The following is a 21,727-nucleotide window of genomic DNA, read 5'->3' as shown; positions in this document are numbered from 1 at the left end:
TCACACCTTCAGATGCAGAAAGATGTTTCACCCAACCCTACTGCCTCCCATAAAAGAAGAAAAGGAGCTTGAAGAAACTTCAAATAGAATTTCTCTATTTCCCATGTAAATATTCTAACAATCAATCAGTACAAACAGTATATAATTGTAATTATACAAAATTTGGTCTTGGCTACTATTTTCTTCCTATCATTTACAAATAATTTATTTTTATGAAAAAAAAAATAAATCAAAACCACCAAAAATATACTTACCAGAACGATAAAACTCAGTGCTTTTTATTCCACATGAAAAGAAACATCTCCCTCCACTCCAGCTTATGAGTGTAAGTTTAAAAAATTGAACCACTGTAGGTGCATCCAGAGTTTTATATTGGCTAGTTCTGAACAGCTTATTCAGCACATGTATTTGTTTTTGTTTTCCCTAGTTAGTTCATTTATTTGTTTAGGATTACCTTCACAAAACACAAAGCTCTGAGTCTGGAAGTCTACTCTTGATGTTTGTCTGAGAAGCAGAGTATACAAGTATTTCCTTTTCTTCTTAAGTCTTCTACGAGCTCTAGCTCCAGTGTCACTCGCCTAGTTTGTGCTCCTTGTCTTAGATGTATATATTTTTATTCGAGCATTTCCCATAATGTTACTTTTAATAAACTTGTTATTAAGAATACGGTGTTCAGTAAGACCTGGATCAGTTTGGTACTTGTTCCCTTACATACCTTAACTATGCCTTACATATGACCATTACTTTGATACAAAGACTACTTGCATGACTTCCAGAGGTCTTCTTCCACTCTCTGACTGAAATGAAAAATGCCACTATTGCTTCTCACAGTTTTCGCTAAAGGAGGAAACACAAAGGTGTAAACCAACAGAATTTTTATCCTAGTGGTAGATGTTAGAACCCTACAGGGAGTTTCAGGTTAACTACTGATGACTCACTGGGACAGCTGTGGCTCATTACACTTAACATTGAATATAAAGGAATAATAGGAATAATATTCTCCTAGAAGCCCCAGTGTTCTGGGGATAAGTACTGAGGGAATGAATTGCACAAGCTACTACTGAAACCAAGGGAAAAGGCTTGGGCTAAAAGTCTTGGCTGGCAATATTTGGCTCTACTTTGTTTTGCTGCTTGTCACAGCCAAGAACAGTGACAATGAGCATAGCTTTTGTTCAGGGATGACAAGGAGCCCTGCTTTTCTGTAAGAAACAGCAAGGAGTATATGAAAGTATGTAACTATAAGCAAAAAATGGAGAGGAATGCTGGCTCTCCCTAGCTTGTATGGTTGAACCTGGCTTCATCACAGCATAGATTTTGGCTCAGACTGACCTTTTCTTGCTTGTTCTGTGGTCAGGTGAAGGTTCTATCTGTAAAGCAACATATCTCAAACTCATTTGTTGGCAGAAGCCAGCTGTGACTAGTATCCTCCAGTCGTGTGCTTTTATGAGTTAGTAAACCTGCTTAGTTCTGCTAATGGTCTCTGTTAAATCACTTGATTTTAGAAACTGGAAACCAAAACACTATAGATTACCTTAAAGCGTCTGTAGAGCAAAGTAGGATCATTCACTTAGGCACGTAGTAGTCTCAACTACTAGTCGGTGATTGCTGTTGTCTCACAGTCCAGATAAAATTTTTAGTTCTAATTTTTTAATCTATTTGATATAAACCTTTTTTCCACTGTGTATATGCTTTTTCTACATATAAATATATACGTATATACACACACATACATTTGCACATTACACATGGACTCATCTGTGTTACGAACAACTCAGCTAGAAGACTGCATGTGCAAGTCTTCATCTACAACCATCTGAACCATTTTCTAAGTCTGAAATTTAATATTAGCTGGCAAAAAAAAAAAAAAATGAAAGCTTGGTCTCACATCTCACAGATATAAGAAAAGAAAAAGCATTTGAACGTTGGCTTGGAGATCACTGATTCAGGCTGGTCGAAGGCTTGAACAGAAAAACATTTTGTACTTAGAAATTTGGATTATCTCATTGTCCTGAGATGGAAAAACCTGAAGGCATAAGGACAAAAGGGAATGAACTGGCCGCACGATCATTTTTCATTCTTCAAACTCATAGTTTCTGTCTATCTCACAACAGAGGTGTAGAAATTGGCTTTCCTTTTATGGTAATGGCTTTAAGTTGGGGCTCAACAATTTTATAACACAAAGTATATGACAAAGTTGTTTGTGAGAGAACGGGACTGCTGAGTGGAAGGCCTCTTCCTGTCCTTACAGTCTCTATTTTATGGAAAAAATAAATCTCAAAGATAATAATTTTTTTTAAAAGGATATTTACATCTAAAGCATTTTTTGTTGTAGTTTCCTTCAGTAAAGCTATGCAGCATGAAATAAATGCTTCCTATATCTTTTAAGAATGCTTTTATTCCAACATGATTTGACTTGTGGATTATATTGAAAATAAGAACTAGTCATGTTACAGTAAGCTTCAATGTTTGATCAGAAATTTACAAAAATCTGAGCTTTACAAATATATTCTGAACTGGACATCCATAACAAATAGATCTGGGAAAAATACCATGAAAAAGAAAAGCCTAGAAAAATCGTTTAAATTGTAGATCTCGTTTCCTTTCCTCTTATTTTTTTCCTCCACACAACATTCCATTGTGCTACATGAAAAGAACAGTTTTTTGAAATTAGAATAGAATACAATGCTTCCAGTAGGAAGGGACAGACCTACAACGATCATCTAGTCCAAACAAAAGTTAAAGCATGCTATTAAGGGCATTATCCACATGCATCTTAAACACTGACAGGCATGGGGCATCAACCACCTCTCTAGGAAGTGTGTTCCAGTGTTTGACTACCTGCTCGGTAAAGAAATACTTCCTAATACCAAGTCTGAACCTCCCCTGACACAGCTTTGAACCATTCCCATGTGTCCTGTCACTGGATACAAGAAAGAGATCAGCACCTCCCACTCCACTTCCCCCCTTCAGGAAGCTATAGAGAGCAATGAGGTCACCCCTCAGCCTCCTCTTCTCCTAAGAATAGACACTAGGGAATGATCCAGCAAAGCAAAGAATCAGGTGATCTACTAAAATTTATGTGTAATAATACTTTTTCATGGTAGATTTGGTTACGGGAGTTACAAAGGAAAAGCTATTATCTTTATGTTAGTTTTTGCTCTGATGTTTTCATTTTGAGTGCTCTAAACAAATTGGGAAAAAAACCTTAGGAATTGTTTTTTACAGATGTTTCCATTTGATATTAGTAGTTTGCATGATATTTTACTATAAACCAGGAAATCACCATGCAGTGATACAAATATTTCTCCTGCAGCATATCCTACTGTTTTATTTTTGTACCCCTGCAAGGCTAATAAGCTACATGATATTTTATAATTACAAGGTGATGATTACACGAGAGACATAAGTATTTTGCCATTTATTATACCTGAAGTCAAATAATTTCCTTTATCATTAATATAATCAACTATTGACTACAAAATCTTTATAGAAGAAAGATAAAAAAGGCCATAGGATTTCCAAACCTACACAGCTAGCAAAGGTAACTAGAAATTTAAAAAACATTGGTTTTCCAGAGAAGAAAGACAGGTTATAAATTACTTGTCTTTCCCCTTCATTTTTTCCCATAATATTAAAATAAAAGAAAACAATACAAATACTTAAAAAGTTACCTCCAAAAAATTGTCATTTGTCAAAAAAATAATCCACATTAGTAGTGAAATAATGTAAGAGAGAAAAAAAAGAAAGGATTGAAAATCTTAAGACCTCAAGAGTATGCATACCCAAGCAAGCTAAGGTTATAAAAAATACACTGTAGGTTATTATTGCCTGCAATATCAAGGAGGAATAACCTGTTTCATACATAGAATTCAGTTCTGGAGAAATGAATGACGTAAAACAGGTTTGATAAAAAAAAATTCTGTATTTTTTTTTCAGGAAAAAATTCCCCAAACAAAAAAACCTCCCCTCACTTCTAGAATGCTGATATCTCCTAAGAATTCATGTTTCTTGTAAGGAAAGTTTTTTTTTTCTTTTTTTTTTGTTTTATTTTCATTTTTTTTACTGCCTCTACTGAAGGATTAAAAAATACGACCTTGAATATAAGAAAATCTTGTAAGCTAGTATTTTAAAGAAATAAAAATGTAGAAGAGTAAGAGAGCTTTCATCTTCATGAAAGTAGTTTTAATTCTTTCACCAGTGCTGTGATCCTATAAGCACTTTCATAAATAACTAGTGATAGAGAGGTTCATGGTAAAGATGCACTAGGAAGGGAAGCGTGTATGTTCTTCTGGAATCAGAGCCCTATCCACCACTCAAGAAAAACAGACTATTCTAGTTCAACAGAACAGACAGAATACACCGCGTGTACACCAAAGTATCTATGTGCTTGAAATCATTAAAATCCATTTTCTTTTAAAAATTGCATAATGAAGCATTTAATGCAAATTTTTTTCTTCTTTAGATTATGATTGTTCTTAGTTAGCTGAACTTAACCTTTAATTGAATGTAACACAAATAATTTAAAATGCTAGATTTATGACACTTTAAAACGTGGAAAAAACGTTAAGTATAATCCTAGTATAAATATAAATTGCCCTTTTCATTCACCCCAGCTAAAGAATCTCATTTATTATAATTAATGCTGGAAAGTTACTTTTGTTGAATTCATTTTCACATCAGTGGCTATACTGTTGTCATATAATTATCTGCCGCAAGTTTCTTTATTTCTTACGACAATTATAAAAAGCAAAAAGCTATAGCTGTGTCGGCTAATATGTTTCTGAAAGGTACGCAGAAAACATAGGATCTTTAAACTTATTAAAAACCCAAACTGAAATACAAATCTTCTTTTCTGAAGCACTAAGAGGCATTTTCACTAACACACATCTTGCTTTGAACTCGAACACTATCATAGAATAGACTGCCACTTTTATCAGAAAGCTTCAAAAAATATTTGTAAAGCACCTACAAGGATGATTTAACATTGTCTTAATTACAATGTTAGCTATTTCTTCAAGTGTAACAAAAGGGTTATTATTCCTTAAGCCTACTAAAACATTCAGCAGAATAACCTGCATTATATTACCAGCAGTAGTACTCCTATCTATTACACAAAAAGTAAGTTATTGTTCAACAGATTGTTTTTTCTAAGTATCTAAAATACAAACACTTCTCCAGATTCTCCTGAAAACTACTGCATTGCATGGAAGTTCAGTGTTAAACTTAAGAAAGGAAAGGCCTTTCAGCAATGCTGCTGGAGTAGTGGAAGCTTTGTAAACTTCCATCCACCCCAGATACTAGATATGTTAAAGAACCTCTTGGGGAAAAGAAAAAAACAAACAGCAAGGCTTGGAAAGGGTAAGAGCAACTCCTTCTGAATTAAGCATTGCCAATTCACAGGCTTGGCTTATTTAATACACTTTTCTCTGAGGGAAAATATTTATTTAGGAAAATGAATGTATTGGGCCATATCAAGCCACTATAGCTCCTTTTTCTTCAGTTTTAATATTTTTTTTCCTTTGTTGACAATTATGTGCTTGGAAAACACAATGAATAGAGATTCTTTGGATAATGAGAATAGTCACGGTAAAGGTTAAGCTTAATCAAACTAAACCTTGGAAGTGACATAGCTGAAAGTTGCAATTATCAGCAGCTTTCCTTTTGAGAAGCTCACTGATCTTTATGAAGAACTGCCTATTAATTTTATGAAATGGATTTTGCATCTGTTTTATAATTGACAAATTTTTTCATTGTCTCACACTGACTGTGGCAGAGCTGAAAGCAGAACCTAGACTCTCCAGCTCCCAGTATCTATTCCCATTCATGCTGTGAAATGAACTCTTAAGTTGGGCTCAAAGGTGGAACCAGCTTATTTCTTGCTGACTTAACAGGATACAACTGCATCCCCTGCAAAGATTAGTATCTGGCTACCTTAGTTGCTGATTAATCACCGATTAATGGTTTGCTTACCATATGAATGAAGGTATCATTTTATTTACTTGTAAATAATTTTCCAACTTTTTATTTTTTAAAACCTATTATTTCAAAGAGAAGCCTTAAAAGCATTTCTGTTTTCATTCTCTCATTTCACCAAAGGCAGAGTTTTTGCAAGACAGTTCTGCTAAGGTGATAAAAATAGTTCTCTCTACTTAGCTATAGCAGTAACTGCAAAGATTTCAAAGGCTGTCCAAGTTCAGATCTCAGAAGTTAGAAAATACACTAAAACTTTCATAAAATTCTTACCTGTTAGAAAGCTGAGGAAAACCAAAATAAAGAGTTCTCTCTGTGGTTTCCTTAAAAATAATTTTTAAAGTACATTAACATTTGTCATTCTTTTCAGGTAGCATCCCAGTGATCAGAAGTTTGAAAGGCATAGACATTGCATATTTTGCCAGATTTTCCATGACACAAAGCACCACAACTCTCACTGAGGTCAGCAACATTTTATGTAATGGTAAAAGAGAAAAAGTCACTATTTCAGAACTGACTGTATACATAGCTAAGACTGATGGAATTAAAAAATGTAAGCAGTCTTTTGCAGTAGACACATGACATTATTTTATAGCAAGAAAACTTCTAAATATAATTATGGAACTATATTTAGCTGGTTTTAATGGTTGTAATTCCCTTCTTTATACAGTTGCTATAGTAGTGTGGATGAAGTTTTAATCTATCTCCTTATAGCTGAATCTCAGAAATACTGTATACTTAAATACTTTAACCCTTGTGCAGACTATAGTTCCTGTAGAAAAAGAAGTTACTACTGTAGCATTGTGTTAAGGAAATTTTAGTCTTGTGTGAGATGTGGAAAGGTAAGAATAACTCAGATTTAGACTGTCTAAATGAGTTTATGGTTTCATTGTTGTAAATGAATAATCCCTTTGGGATTAGTAGTGAAAGAGATGATGTAGGCAAGTCCCAGAAAGCCTTCTTGATTTTCAAGACATTAGAGATTTTGAGACCAGATTATGATGCATAACACGGGGATTCTCTGCTCTCCAAAAATATGTCAGTGAACACAGCAAAAGCATTTAAAAAGGCACTTTTAATGAAGTTTCTTCATGTTTGATTGTTCTCTCAAGACCTATTTGGAAACTACATTGTATACATTTATATGCATATGCATGTGTATTTATATAATGGACAAAAATGGGATTATTTATCAAACAGGTAGTCAAGGCACTGGGAAAATCACAGCACAAGATGGTTTCAAGAGAGAAAATAGTGAACCAATATGGTAAAATTTAGGGAAAAAAGTTCTTTCTGCAGGAGAGCAGAACTGGTTGAAAATCTTAAGACCAGGAAAAAAAATGTGTTTATTCCATTCTGTTTTCCACCCTTTCTTGGCAGAGAACAACCGAATTTATTTTCAGCTAATAGAATGCAAGCACTCCTGAGTTCCACTACTATAAAGTATGACTACTTTCCAGGAGACAATAGTTAGCATTTTTTAATTGTAGTAGCACTAAAAAACCTCTTTATATTGGGATGATCTGAACTTGAAGGAGTCCCTTCACTTAAGAACGTTTAAAATTAGGTTACTACAAGTGCTAGGAAATATAGGAACTAATTCTGGTTTGAAGCTTATGCCCTGACTAGTCTCCTTCACTACTATACTGTTCAGTAAAACTATTTTAATTCATTGTTGAAATTCAATCCTAGGTGGATTTTCCATCCCTACATAAACCTGGTGCTGATGGAAAGTGCCAGGTTGTGAGTAGACAGAACACTCTGTCCATGATATAAAGCCAGCCAAGACAGTAGCACTTGGCAGCCATTGTCATTCAAAGACTAATGAACTTTGTATCAGATCCCTTTCTTAGCTATGCTCTTTCCTTAGCTGCCAGTCTCAACCAGGATGCTAGTTAATGCTTTTGGCGGCATAAATACCTCTCCGGTAGGTAATATTCTCCAAGCGGTAACTCATTTTACACAAGCCACTTAACTGCCACCTTAGAGTAATGACTTTCTATCACTACTGACCTGGGCTTGATTCAATTCTTTTACTATCTTCACAGTAATAAACAAATTTATCTTGTCAGTACAGTTTGTTTACTTAGGCCCTTCTGAAAAAGCACCTTCTAAAACTCAGTTACACATGGCAGGAAAAACAACAGTACCAGATAGCGAAGAACGGTATTAGAGAAAATATTTTAGTTTTATAACTTCCTTAAGTTCCTCAGTTAATATAGCATTTACCAAGAAACTTCAGGATAAGGTCTTTAAATTTTGGAAAAGTTTTTCCACTTAAAATTCATAGCATGAGCAATAGTGTGTGGGACTCTACCTGGTAAAAGCTAAAGGCAATTGTTTCCTCTGAAGAGAAAAGCAAGAGAAATATTCACTTATCTGAACCTTTAGGGGCATCTTGAGTTTTTCTGTATTCTCCAATTACTATTTGTGAGATTAGATCTGACTGTGTCTCAAGTGTCCATATCTATGCTCCTGGCAAGTGAGTTATGCCTCTAAGGAACATCCTTTGTTAGGAACAGTGCACTGTGACAGTATAGAGCCTGTTCTCTGTATTGCCGTTTATAAAATCTAGTATGTATTCTTCTTTGACTCTCAGAGTGCTTTGCTTCATGAGGGTCTGTCCATGAGCCAGCTTCTTCTGCCATTGTTATTTCCCAAAGTTTAATTCTGCAGATATGGCCATTTCCAGTACAGGTGGAAACAAAGGGTGGGAAAAATCAATTCTGCTCATGCCCTTTGCACATTGTTATTAAGTCCCTCAGATCAAAAAAGACACAATGACATTTAGGTACAGATTAAAACTTGATTTTTTTTTTTTCCTATCTCTATTCCCCTCCACGTTTGGTGTCATCCAGGTAGAGAACTATAGGCAGAATAGATTAATTTACACTCACTTCTAAAAAAAAAAAAGGATAACATATGGTGTCAAAGTTATTAAAACCTGTTTTCCTTTCAGGTTTCCTCAGGCCTATGCTAATTGATAAAATCTGAGTGCTGGCCAGAGCATGCTAAGAGCAGAACCAAAGCCCATGCTGTTTCTTCCCTCTGCCAGTTCATTTTACTTCTGTACAACAACATGTTGGAAACAAGATCTCAGGAAGGATGTGAGTCATACATGCAGGTTCCATGTGACTTGTGAATTATACTATGCAGGTTCATTGCATATTGTCAAATGTATTGATTACAATTTTTCAGTTCTACAGGACAGCTTAAGTATTTTCTTATATGTTTACATGTCATTATGAAATTTCTATCATCATGTTATTCCAAACTTTCAGTAAACGTAAAAACTTTTGTTACATATTTTTAAGCAGAAGATTTCATTTTAACTATCTTTGCCTACCTTTTTTCCCCTAAAACATTTTAACTGAATAATGAAACTGCTTTAAATATGGTATCTTAATCATTCTGTGGGGTATTGAAACAGACATCCTCAAACACAACTAAAATACTGAGATCGCTTGCATATAAAAAATCATTATGTAATAATGTCACTCATGGTTACTCCTTTTTCACCTGCTTAACCCCCCTGCCCTTGAAAACCACTAGAAAACTAGAAAACAACTGAAGTTAACTATTTTATTACTCTCTCTTGTACTTGAACTGTGGCTGTGTACGAGACAGCAGAAACAAACACATTTCCAGAGCTGTCAAATCTACTGGCATATCGCCATAGTCCCTGTGTTATTATTGCAGAATATTAAAAGAATGCTAGCACAAATTATGTAATTCAGTAGCAGGGAATGATGGCCACTGCTAATGCAATTAAACATTGAAAGACATTGATAAAATAACATACAATACATACTTAAGTTTATTTCTCAACTATTCTGTTAAAGAAAACAAAAAGGTTTCTATTGTTCACCTAGAGAATAGAAGTTTCTGTTATTAGCTAACACCAGTGGAAGGCAAAATTACATCAGATCTCTTTGCCTTCTCTTTGTAATAAAAGCTTGCAATGTCAAATTCCACTGATAAATGTTACTTTAACATCTCATAATAATGTAAATGTCATTTCAGTGCCCCCAAAAGGGACGCAGATTCTTCTCTTCAAAGACAATACAAATTAATTGTGAGCAAAATAACCCTACATAAGAAAACAATCTACAGTTCAGCTGAAACAGTTTAAAGATAGCAGGACAGTAGGATGCAAATACCACCCATTTTTGTTTTCCTGAGATTTAATTTAAAAAGCCTTCTCCCAAAATTTCCTCTATGGACACTACTGGTCTTTACAGCACTGTTACAATCTCAGAAAAAAAAAAAAACAGAAAAATCCTTGGATCAAGAAAACAAATCTGCCATAAAACCATAGGAAAAAAAAACCACTTTGGTACAAGCTTGTCCTATGGCTTGTTTACATGCAATTTTAGATATGATGCACTTTGATTTTACTTCCTTTGTTAATGAAATAACGCAGGTTGCTTAGTAAAAGAACAAGTGCCCCTGCAAGGCTCTTTAGGGTTGATTTGTTCCTTAGATATAGCAAAAAACAGGTTAAGACAAGCAAGCTGAGAAAGCTGGTATGGGCATGTTTGGTTGTAAGACAGCATGCAACCATCAAAATAAACTAACTCCATCAATACAGTTCTTCCTTCACTGTCTTTACATTTTACTACTTCTAGCATCCAAACAGAAATTTACACTCATGTCTTAATATCAATTATTTTGTATGGTAGGAAGAAGCACAGATTTTAATCATGTATCAAAAAAAATCTTTTTTTATTATTATTTACTGAGAGATGTGATTATCCTTTCCATAATTCTTAAAAGCAGTACGAGAATGGACAGCTCTTTTAAATATTAATGGATTAATCATTATTGCGAATTTATTTCTAATAGCATGTTTCAAGTTAACTGAGATATAAGGTTTGAAATTAGTATTATTAGAATTTAATACTTCAGTCTAATGTAAAAAAAAAAAAAAACACAAAACAAAAAAACCCCACCCTTATAAAAGGCAGATTATTAAAATTATTACATTTTCTCACATAATAAATGTTGACTTTGCTTTTGCTTTTATCCGTGCATAAAAATTATGTTGGAGCCTACATCCTTTCTTTGTTGTTGGTGGAGGTTTTGTTGTTATTGTTGTTCCTTGCCCAAAACAAGTCAACCTGTTCTGGAATCTTATTTTAAATTACTGTACTAATAAATTGGTAAAATATCTTAAAAAATGTAATATTCATCTTGTTCTAGACTATGCCGTGATTATTTTTCTACATATTCAACCATTTGACATTTACATGGAATGCTATGTTGCTGCTGAGGCAAAAAAGCACATATAGATGATACTATAGTAATATTCAGAAATACTTCAATGTCTGAATTTATATTATGCTGGCCTTGAAATCCTCTGGTCATTAAAGAAATTGTTACTTTTCTCTGAAAAGCAATTACCTCCTATAAAATAGAACTTTCGGAAGTCCAGATGTCACATATTATATTGGGGCTTCCAATTCCTTTAAATACTATTCTGTAAATTTTGGCATACTAAGCTGACACTAATATGTGCTAACATACATAAGAAATACACACGCTTCCGTTCAGTCTTTGTTCTCAAGACCTTATTTATTTCTGTTTTCCTATATCAATTACTTGCTGTTCTTAGGAAATTAAATAATAACAGAAAAAAGTACTTCCAGAGACAACAGCGAAGATCATTATGGGTACAAAGCAAAATATTCTCATTAGAAAATTCAAATTTACTCGTCCCTACCAGACTAGCAAGTTTATTTTTCCTTTGTCCAATCCAAGACTAATAGGACACACATCACTTAAAAACTTTCATTAGGAAAAAGAGATATTAATAGTCACATGCACTCTAACAGAAACTGGACAAATTTGTGTATATAAATCCATAAAGGTTATTAAATCCACTGTATGTGGGAATCTGAGTCACAAACTGTTGATATATAGGACACTTGAAAGACAAATCAATTTATCTGCCCTGCTATATTCTTCCCTGAGCACCCTATTTTGGCCATGTTTTTACATTTTATAAATCTTTATTACAAATTACATTATTAAAAAAAAAAAAAACAAACAAAAAGAACACTAAGAAGTGACTTTACTCAGATGTGAAAATGCAACAACTTATGAAACTAGTGCATGTATCAGTAACTCCGTAATACTTACCTGTTCTGTATACTTGCACTGCACTTTTACTCAAAGTCTTAATATAACAAGGGTAGTTAACATTTAAATTTTTGTTTATGATGTAGATAGGCACATGCCAGTTTAATACGCTTGAGATTTGAACTTGTTTGCAGATTTTTAAAACCAGATCTTTGTGAATGTTATGATTCCTTTAGGTTCAACTGTGTGGCAAATTAAACATGCCATTATCCCTTCAGTTCAAGTACAAAATTTTGAAAATACAGTCAGATTTTTGTTCTGAATCAATAATTCATACTTCATATTTTTAAAACTGGACTCAAGGAAAAGATACAGTTTCTTCTCTTAATTTCATCAGTCTTTTTTTGCATATAGGAAAAACTACACCAGCTTTTAAAACATCAAATCCAAAGCATCAAAGTTGTATCATGAAAGACTAAGGAAGTAAGATTATGTATTTTATAAAGGTAGTATATAATAAAATATTGACATTTGCTGCAATGAATATTAAATAAATAAATAAATATAATAGTAGTTGGGAACCAGCAGTAGAGAACAAAATGTATTTTTCACTGAAATGGAGAATACCCCTATAAAGGACTTCTTTAGGATCTTCATTATACTTGAAGATTAGAAGGGACAGAAAGATCTAATGTTGTCCAGGAAACTGAAGAAACTGTCATTAAACACAGAGAACTGGGAAAATACAGCATGCTGAAAGAGCTCCTCTGAACTGAGGAAAAATAAATTTCTGTTGACTATCTGCATTAGATTTTTTCCAGAAAAGAGGCTGTTGTGGATGCAAACGTTGCTAAATATTCCATTCATAAACCAGATATCGCTTCTTCCTTGACTCTGTAAATTTTGGAATGCATTTTGTCTTCCATCTACATTCAGGACTCTGACAGTATCAAAGGGAGTTCTGCAGTCTGCTTCAGTGGGAGGCAGCCTGAGCTAGCAGCTGGCATGGAGGACTTGGACAAAAGCCTGACTCCACTAAGTCAACAGCAAAACCCTCATCAGCTTGACTGCAAACTGGAAGCGGGTGTCCAAATGATAACTTTTTGAGGGGTGGGCAGCGTATGAACGAATTACTAGATGAAAGATCAATTCATAGTATGACATTGGACATACTGCTTCAGTGTCTGATGATTTAGTTCTCCACTTCTCAGTTTAGTATGTTCTTTCATATCCACCTCAGTGAATTGATTTGAAATTCATAGATGAGGCAGATTATGTAACTGCAACTATCTAGATCTCATGAGTGTTTGCATTAAGAACTGACTAATCAAGATGTGTACATGTGTGCAGACCCACATGCACATATAAACCCTTCCCTCACTGCTTCATCCTAACAGATATAACTGCAGGAATGGTTCTTTAAGAATCCAAAGTCTTTCTCCATTTTCAAATTATTGATTAAAAACTGATGGAATGTAAATTTGGATTTCCTTTTTCAAAGAAAATAAAAGAAAGCTAAGTTTTAGTAAATGTCAGTTCAAGTTGTCTGATATCAATATACTGCTTTTAAGAGTGTTGAACAGTTATTGCTGTATTTATCTTCTTTTTAAGAGCAGGATACCGAAATCAGGAGTGCAGGAAGCAATCTTGTAATATAGCACTAAAAAAAAGAGGTATATGCTGTTCTCCACCATGAAGCACAAAGGAAACTAGAGCAAATACAATGGGAAAGCAACATACAGAGAATAGCAAGAGAAATAACAATGCTATTCAGAAAATTAGAAAAATGCTGAATTATTCATTAGCTTAGCTATCAATGTGTAGGGGTGGATCTCCAATACAGAAATATGCATTGCTCTTTCGATTACAGCAGATCCAAGCATGTATTCTCCAAGCAGCCAAAATTCTGATCAAGCTGAAAACAATTCACAGCGATACTCAGGTATACTTCATGAACAGATAGCATACAGAAGTTTTTGGTATTTCTCTGGACAGTCATGGAAAAAGAAAGGTAAGGCCAGAGGACATAAAAAATATACTATTCTGGCAGCTTCAGTGACAGTTATTTCTGCTCACAGTTGGCCTGTATTTGGTCCTTTACTTTGCATTATGCATTTGAAGTACAATGTAAACATAGAATAGTAGATGAGATACAATAAGCCTTAGTGCAATGATACATAATGCACAACCTAAAATCATTGCTCATCCTTCTGTAGTACGTTATTAACCTAATAAAGTAAAAATATATGTAAAAATATATATCAGCACTAGGAATTTGTAACACAATCAAAATATACTTCCCTCATTTCTATTGTAAGTATACATATATAACAGTTCAAAATGAAATAACTCTTACAGAACAAATACCATATACTTTTGAAACTTAAAGTATTACTGTGCATATAAGTTAGAAAATCACATATTCTTTTGCTGAAGAAACTCACACATATATGGGGTAAGGCCATCTAAAGGAACATGGCAAAAGATTAAAAACGAAAAAAATTCAAGGAGGAAAACAGACAATGTTCTTCCCAGCCAGGTTCATTGCCCTACATAAGACTACGCTAGTATAACAGGGATCCCTGCACAGTGTGTCTTCTGTCTTAGGAACTGGGTAATTTTTTTTCCTCTTATAAAATGTCTTTTTACAGATCTTATCAGAATACTTCATTCTCAAAACAAACTGGTCCAAGACATAATCCATCACTGAATATGTATGTGTTCCAAAACATTACCCGTATATGTTGCTAGGTTTACAGAATTCAGAGTTCATTGTGTGCCTAATTATAGGTTAGGGTTTATCAGAAACATGGATAAGAATTCTGACATATATGTATTTTATAATAATTTGTGCAGCACTTTCTGGTATTTTGGGTTCATGCATGCAGGGTAACATTTAAGAAAAAGTGGATGTAGCAGCATTGAAAGACGAAGCAAACCAAAAAAGGAAGTATTAGCATGTAATCACTACACTGAAAACCTTTACTGACTCAACCTCTCAGATGGACTACTTACATTAACATTTTCAGGACACAGTTTTAAACACAAAATTATTCACATTCAATTTTAGGACCTGAATTCAAGAGAACAGAACATCTGAAAATAATGGGAACTGCAAAAGTACAGTAATTCTGTGGAATAAGTCAATGAATGTCTGGTTTGCAATGTTTTCAACAAGGACATTTAACTCTTCAAGAACATTAGCCTGTGTTATCTGCACTGCAAAAAACTAAGGTGAAATGGATTCTGTAAACATGGATTCTGTAAACCAATGTATTAGTTTTTTCATTTTATTAACAGTTGGTCCAGAGAACAGATTAATATTCTATCTTACAAGTAAAAGTGAGAGAATGCTCTTATAGATAAATTTAATTACCTTTATTAATTATCAAAATTTCTTTCACATTTTCAAGTCATCATCTCACATACCATGAAACTTTTCTTTATATTGACAGTGGAACTTTGACATTTATGTTCTAAATCTGAACTTGCCATTGAGAACATAGCATATTATCAGACTCCATGAGCCGAGATAATGCAGTTCTCTTCCTTGCCTTTTAGTTCCTCATGTGTCAGCCAGAGAGTAATTTATCTACTGATTTCTTTGTGGGAGTCAAGTAACTGAAACATAAAAATCCTGAGCTCATTTTCAAGCTCTGCCCCTTACTTCCTCTGTGACTTCAGACACGTCACAATCTTTTTTTTGTCCATTTCCCCCTGGAAAAATGGAAGCTGTAAACCATTCCCTTATTTTCCTTCTTTCACAGAGATGACTGCTGTTCTCTAACACTTATATATTTGATACTGAAACATGGTCTAACTTAAAATAGGGTGCTGCAGATCAAAGATATGTTCATGTAGAAATAACTGAGCTAGCTTTAACACAGGTGTCTCAGGTGTGGCAAACAGTCTAATTAATGACTGCATGGAAACAAATCTCCAGGTAAGAACGTGTGAGCCAAAATCTACAGTGCTGCGGTTTCACTGCTATCGGTACTCTAGCTAAAGTAAACGAAAACCAAAACTGATTAGGCCACTACATGTATAAACAAATAGTAAGCATACAGAAATCTGGGGGGGTGGCAGGGAAGGAACATAATGAAATATTTCTAAGAAGGCTGCAAGAAACATGAGAGAGATCTGATAGAACCAGGTGAACGGACATGAAACAGAACAATGAAAAGCTCTGCTTAGAGTTCATATGTGTAATTAATAACATAGAAATTAATATGAAAAGGCTGTATTGTCTATTCCTCAAATGGTGAGAATACATCTCCAGCTATCTCTACCTACATTAGAAGAAACAGAAGTTCATGGAAAGAAAAAAATAACAGGATGTTCAAAGACTGAAAAACCTAGGAATATATATAGTTCAGATGAAAGACAAATTATTAAAAAACATAATAACACACAGTATTTAAAAAGTAAAATTGAATACTTCCATGTTCTTTCTAATAATGATAAAAAGGACCAGTCACAAAAACTGTTAAATAAGAGGAAAAAAGCAAGTAAAAATAAAACAATTTTGATAGCTTTCAGAGGAATTTCCTGTTGAAAGATATCCTTTAGGTCAGTAACTTGAGAAGGGTTATTATTATTAGTATTAGTATTAGTATTGGATGATTATTATTATAGGATTGTTGTTGTTGTTATTATTATTATTATTATTATTAACTCACAAGCTAAAGCATATGCTGACTATTAACTGTCAGAGTCAGGAGGATAGGTAATTCTGGAAGTATCTGCCACAGGTTTTTTTTCTAACTTCCTCTGAGATATGTGGTATTAGGCATTGTCAAAAAAAGAAGGCTATGACTAAAGACCAGGAAACTCATTTACCATGGTAATGTCTTTACCCTTGATATATAAATACGCATGTAATAAAAAGGTCCTCGAGAAAATTACTGTGCAATTTACGTTAAGACGGTGCAATTCTAACAGCAAAAATAGGGAAGAAAGCTGCATATATGAGCTGAATTTCTTGTAAGGAAAGCTCCAAGGGCAGGGGATAAATTAACTCAGAAGTTACTTCTGGTTCTGCAGATTTTACTAATTAACAAGATCTTTGCATACTGATTTTTCACAGACAATCTGCTAACATTTCTTTTTTTCTCCCCTTTTTTTTTCCTCCTGCATCTGACACCACAGCTAATCATCAGAACAAAACTTCAGTCTACATCTGACAGTAATGTAGGCTGGTAGGTAATGTACAGCGTATTCTAAAACCAACCCCCTACCCTTTTTTTTTTTCTTTCCAGCATTTTATCTTTGCCTGAGAAAATAGAAAGAGGCCTTTTACCAGCAAACAGAAAGATGAATTTCCTATTTACTCTGACTGTGAACTCAACCTTCTTACATTTGCCTTAACTATAAAAAACATTGTTTTCCTTAGTCATCTTCACTTGCAAAAAAAAGCATCAAATGTATCAGAGGGTTTAGAATACTGTGCTGAAAATTATAATTTCAAACTTCAAAATGAAAGGAAATCCAAAGCAATTCGTTATAACTGCATTGTTTCACACCAACTGAAATTAAATAGTAAATATTTGAAGTAATAACAATTAATAACTAAGATAGCTTCCAAAGTGCTGTTTCCATGGAAAATCTGCATGAAAATCCAGTATAAATTCTTATTAAAACCTAGCCAAGCTAAACACTGTAGATTACCTAGGTTCCAATTAAATGTGACAAATGAACACTTGACAGATTTCAATTCCAATTCTATTTCTGTCAGAATGATCCATTAATATTGGAGATTACATTATCAGAATTTGAACAATACAATTGTGCTTAAAATAGTCAAACTACAAGTGGACTTAAGAATCAGATCACAGAAAACTCTCACTCAAATGTCAGATATTACATACACAAAGGAATAAAAGTCCATTCCATCCTGTTCTGTCATTATTTATAGATTAATGTTAACTAAAATTTCTGGAGGCAGATGACATGCCACTGTTGAAATCTTGTTTTTAAAATGTGACAGCAAAATCCAAAAGTCTGTAGAGTATAATTTTCATGACAATGTCACCCACCTTTCAAAAGTCTCAGTTCAACGTTTTGTATAGGATAAGGAATTCCTGAATACTATATGCAAGTCCTGCTATGCAGGGTTTTTTCCATGGTAATTTTGTTTTCATTCACTTCTTCATGGAATAATATATTTATCTATCTCTATGTTTCTATTTATTTTATCCATACAATACTATTGTTAAAAATTGAATCCAACAAATTCACCCTACCAAATATAAAATATCATCTTTCAAAAAAATCAAAGTAACATCTAAAATACTTTAATTATTAGAATGCAGTGCCAGTTTTTGCATCAACATGAAAAATTAAATAAACTCATCTGCTTTAATTTTTGACACCGCTCAAGCACTCTTCATTTTCAGCTACACTTCAGTAAGTGTGATGATTTTCATTGGCTACCAAATATATTAAAAGTTATATTCTATTTTGACTCTACAGTTTTCCCAGTATGGTTCAGGCATACTCTGTGTTAGCGTACTTTCTGAATTCAGAATTTAATATCTAGCAATCTACTGCACTGGTATATGTCCAGGGGAATTAACAAATTGTTTAGTTTCATTATCTTAACCACAAAATCTCACTACAAAACAGACAATAAAATAATCATCCCAATTTAGGTACAAAGTCTATAAACTTTTTTCTGACATTTTTTTAGTAATACCAGTATTACTTTCTCCCCGACCACACACCCAGAAAAATGAAATGTAAAGAGAGAGATTCATATAAACAACTGAGGAGAATATATAGACACACACTTATACACATACATAACCTAATATATCTTCTCTTTAGATGGATAATAGCATCTTCCTTTTTGGTCAATTAGTCATTTACTGTTGGGATATACATTATAAGCATATGTAGACTGCTGTAACCATTCTTCAGTCATACATATGAGATTTGGCAGTATCTTACAATGGAGAATAATATACTTTTATTGGGTCAACATGTCTATCTCAGGAAAGACAAAATCCCAAAAACAATTATCCAGGGATGTAATCTCTGAAAAACTAACACATGCACTTAGCCAAACTAATTCATTCACTCTATAACAGAAAATACACCACCCTTCTTGCACCTACCCACCAATTCCAATTGGATTAGCAAACCCATTTTCGTTATCAAAAATCTGTACGCTTTGACATACAATAATTTATTTTATTGTTTATGGGCAAATGAAAAGACAATGGAGTCAGTGTCTGACTTCATAAAATTTTAGATGAATGCCAATAAGTGGAGAACAGTAAAACATTCAGGTTTTATGTAATACATTTCAAATTGAAAAGATTTTTTAAAATTCTAAATAGTTTTAGATGGAAAACAAAACCTGGATTTAAACTACCTTTACTTTTTAATAGCTGGAGAATTACTATAGAATAAATACGGATTCAGTATTTTTCCCTTCTACATAAATAGACCCTGAATTTAAATGAGATGTTCTAAAACTACTGTACAAAATAAAGTGTGAAGAAAAGGAAAGTAATGTTCTTCTTTTTGAAATAATGAAGAAAGGGCTTGACACTCAGTGTTATTTTGAAAAGAGTCTATATAATGTTTTTGGGGAAAGGGAATCCTCTACAGTGGGGTTTTTAAATCCTGCTTTCTTCTGCTGATGCTGTGCATAATTACATTCTGGGAAATTGCCTAAGTAGTTGTTGAACCAAAAATGGAAGGAAAAGAGAATACATGTCCTTTATGGTCTTTTATCTAAAGTGAAAAGTAAAGAATTTAATTCAATTACCATCTCCCCAGCCCTCTACTGGTAATTTTTCAATGTTTTAACTGCTTCTGCAGTATAGTTTTTAAATCATGTAAAGAAAATAAAGTGTTGGTTTTATTAGTAGTGTTATGTTCCTTTATTTTGTATATCTGCATTTTAACAAACTTTAAAATAAAATAATTACAATTTTAACTATTTAATATATTTATTTATTTTTTTCAACTGACCTTTCAAAAGTCTACTTAGTATCACTTGCTAGTGAGATTATGTGTGTGAATGTCATGTTTGCCCCTACCATTTTCCATATGCTCTGCCTCACCAACACTGCCATCCGGCGTAGTCCTTTCGTAGTTGTCCTCTGGGAGTGGAAGGGCACCCAGTCTTGGCCCTGATGAACTCTTACTGCTTGGTGTTTCTGATTCCTCCAGACCGCTGTCATAGCAACTCTGCAATGACCCTTGATGCGGGTCCTGAGGCTGACTCACAACAGAAAACGTCACTCTACGAAATGGCTGCAAGAGAAAAGATTCTGAATGTCACTGAAAAGTTCAGTTTTGAACAACTGATTCTCAAAACACGACTTAAGCAAACTAATATTTTAACATTTACCAATTAAACAATTTTGTCTAAATTAACGCAAACAGCAAGTACAGTCCTTAAAAGGCCACTGGACAGAGTATCAGTGGATTTTTACTGTGATATACAGTCCAGAACCTTCATGCAGTTTTGCATAACCTCCTTTCAAATTGCTGCATGAGCTAATAAAGCTGGTTTATAACTATTTTTAATTCTGTGCAGTTTCTCTTTTACTCAATAGCAATAATTTGAATGGAGTTTACATCAAACCGCATAAAGGTACTTGACAGTGTGTGCGTGTGTATGTGTAAGACTGTGGGTGGGCAGGGTGGGTATAAATGCTCACCTGTAAACTATATTGTGGGTATTAACAACATAACAGCACACCCATAAGCATTTTATAAAATCACTTCCTGTGGTTTTGAAAGCTAGTTGACATGAGAAAGGAGAGAAAAAAGAAAGGGGGGGGGGAAAAAAAAAGGTTCAGTCTCTTAGCTCCTTTGCCATAAAATTCAGTGCCTGGAGACAGGGTGTGTGTGTTGCCAGCTGACTTAATAAAGCCTTTAAAGTACTGCGAGCACAGCTGACACCACATGTTTCCATTGGGACTATACAAACATAGATTGTTAGAGATTTGTATTCATTCAAAATGACAGATATTACTGCTGCTCTAGAAGCCTACACGCTGAACCCTGGCACCAGTGAGCATCCCAGGAAGTGGGAGAGTCTATCCTTCACATTTCAGAGGACACTGAGGGCAGGCGGGAATTTCAGTAAAAAGCTAGGGGATTTTCCTATGATTAGAACTACACTCAATCAGTAATGATACATTTCAAATAATTGAATGATACATTTGAAATAACTTACTGTTCACAAGGCTAGAAAACCACAGAAAAATGTTGATGTTCTAGAAAGCACCTTCTAAAACAAACAGCAATAGATCCATTTTATAAGACACTATGCAGACTTTGCCATGTTTAAAATATGAGGTCTGAGAGTGCTGCCCTCCTTTGGATTCAGATGTGTTTCAAGCCCTATGTTAGAATGAGACACAGGCATACATCACCCCCACTGGCACCTCTGGTCACTATAGGGTGGAAATGTGTATGCAGGCCAGAAGGGAGGAAACAGCAGCTACAACCACTTAAGCCCTGAAGAACAGAAGTCCACATTAGGTTTACAGTTAGAGGGGTGGGTGGAGTTTCCATTAGAATTTTTACAAATTTTTTTTGAGCATACAAAGTTTTGAAGATATAAGGATACTCAGTGCTGATGATAAACAGGTTGGATAACAAATATAACACTAAGTCTTCCTGGTACAAGTAGATAAAAAGTTTATAAATGTGA

General features: G+C 34.0%; 1 protein-coding gene across 2 annotated transcripts in view; it reads right to left on the bottom strand.

Annotated features, from left to right (window-relative positions):
* The window catches only part of PCDH7 (protocadherin 7), a 306,886-nt gene that overhangs the window by 136,183 nt on the left and 148,976 nt on the right, over positions 1–21,727 (bottom strand). Inside the window, exon 3 of one of the 2 annotated variants that reach the window (XM_068403512.1) lies at positions 20,124–20,316. In XM_068403512.1, coding sequence (XP_068259613.1) covers positions 20,124–20,316 — 193 coding nt within the window. Of the gene's footprint in view, positions 1–20,004; positions 20,317–21,727 lie in introns of those variants that run through there. The other variant, XM_068403513.1, reaches the window with a different exon arrangement.

The sequence above is a fragment of the Nyctibius grandis genome, chromosome 6, assembly GCF_013368605.1.
Source record: "Nyctibius grandis isolate bNycGra1 chromosome 6, bNycGra1.pri, whole genome shotgun sequence".
Classification (NCBI taxonomy): Eukaryota; Metazoa; Chordata; class Aves; order Nyctibiiformes; family Nyctibiidae; genus Nyctibius; species Nyctibius grandis.
The sequence above is the reverse complement of the archived record's forward strand: the minus strand, read 5'-3'. Positions and strand labels throughout refer to the sequence as shown.